The sequence below is a fragment of the Papilio polytes genome, unplaced genomic scaffold (genome assembly GCF_000836215.1).
Source record: "Papilio polytes unplaced genomic scaffold, Ppol_1.0 DF821289.1, whole genome shotgun sequence".
Classification (NCBI taxonomy): domain Eukaryota; kingdom Metazoa; phylum Arthropoda; class Insecta; order Lepidoptera; family Papilionidae; genus Papilio; species Papilio polytes.
In genome coordinates this window covers 3,563,783-3,565,009 of record NW_013527915.1, presented here as the reverse complement: position 1 = coordinate 3,565,009, position 1,227 = coordinate 3,563,783, and the positions used below count along the sequence as shown (strand labels likewise).

General features: G+C 40.8%; 1 protein-coding gene across 1 annotated transcript; it reads left to right on the top strand.

Moving 5' to 3' along the window:
- The first annotated feature begins 6 nt into the window (after window positions 1-6).
- On the top strand, window positions 7-1,203 carry LOC106109349. The gene is made up of 2 exons (XM_013290814.1): window positions 7-189; window positions 261-1,203. The coding sequence occupies exons 1-2, from the start codon at window positions 9-11 to the stop codon at window positions 575-577; spliced, it is 498 nt and encodes a 165-aa protein (XP_013146268.1). The 5' UTR covers window positions 7-8; the 3' UTR covers window positions 578-1,203.
- Window positions 1,204-1,227: the final 24 nt, after the last annotated feature.

The following is a 1,227-nucleotide window of genomic DNA, read 5'->3' as shown; positions in this document are numbered from 1 at the left end:
ATATTTTAATGGATTCCGGCGATCCGGAGAAAATGGAAAAATGCGGACAAGATTTTACCGCATCGGACCTTTTGGAACCAAAAATGGAAATGATGGAACAAGAAGCCAGCGACGAGGAACGGACTGCTTACCAACAGATTTATTACAACGAGAACAATGCGCTCGCCAACCCGTTTGCAACACTGCCAGGTTAATTGACTTCTATCGCTATTTTGCTAACATTTTGTTATGGCAAGTTGTAATATTGCGTGTTGCTGCAGGTAACGTGGATCTCATGGCCGGATTGAGCACAGACCTCCGGGAAGATAAAGCGGAAGGTAAATATTTTCTCTTTTCTCACTGTCACGTCATTCTCACACGCACACGTCTACTCGGACAGCCGCGCCCCCGGCGAACCTTTCGATGTCACAGTCAACGTATTCGTTTAGAATATTTAGAAGAGAGCGCGCGCGATATTGTTCAACTGAGGTGGCTAGGCGCGCGGGTGTCGGGTGCGGACGCGCGGCCGCACACCCTCAAGCCCGCAACCTCCTCCAATGCTAACAGGTCTACCCCACAAATATGTATCTCTTATTAACACAAACACTAAACGATAATAATGTCATCTGCGTTATCCTAAAAAAATATTTAACAGCAATTATTCATTTAATAACCCAATGAAACGGCTTTATTTACTTCTGCGGTTTTATTAGATATCCGTGCAGAACCTAGCCTACGTGCATCGTAAAGTTAAAGTTAAAAATAATGTTAAATCTACAAAATGTCCCTCGATTCTACCAACTTTTCATGAAAATCTATCTTGAGGTGTAGAAGCGCATAGGCAGTACCTTACATACATTGATTTTTTTGAGTGCTGCAAAGAAGCGATATTGTTTACAATCTGCGTTAAGTTTGTGAAGCAGTAGATTCGTTTATTTTGTCTAATGTTGAAGTACCGCCATACTTTTGAAGATAAAATATTCATACGTAAAAGTTTACAAAATACTATAGGTCTTTAGGGCAACAATTAAGCTTGAAAACGATGTAGGTATGGAACGCGGCGACGACAATACACAGCTCGGGAATGTGTTAAGTATCAACTTAATAATAAATCTTCGTGACCATTTTTATTAAATAGGACATCAATGAGTGAATCTTTAATTTATGGATACTAGTACCCAGTTTTTGGTTAAGAAACATTGTACCTATTAGCATTGGAAGGTGTATGAAGCGAGGTGCGAGGAGTGG

Bases quoted from the DNA above. Each gene is read 5' to 3' on its own strand.
- LOC106109349 (XM_013290814.1), top strand. From the start codon at position 9: ATGGATTCCGGCGATCCGGAGAAAATGGAAAAATGCGGACAAGATTTT. The intron at 190-260 runs GTTAATTGACTT...GTGTTGCTGCAG, and splicing joins CCCGTTTGCAACACTGCCAG to GTAACGTGGATCTCATGGCC.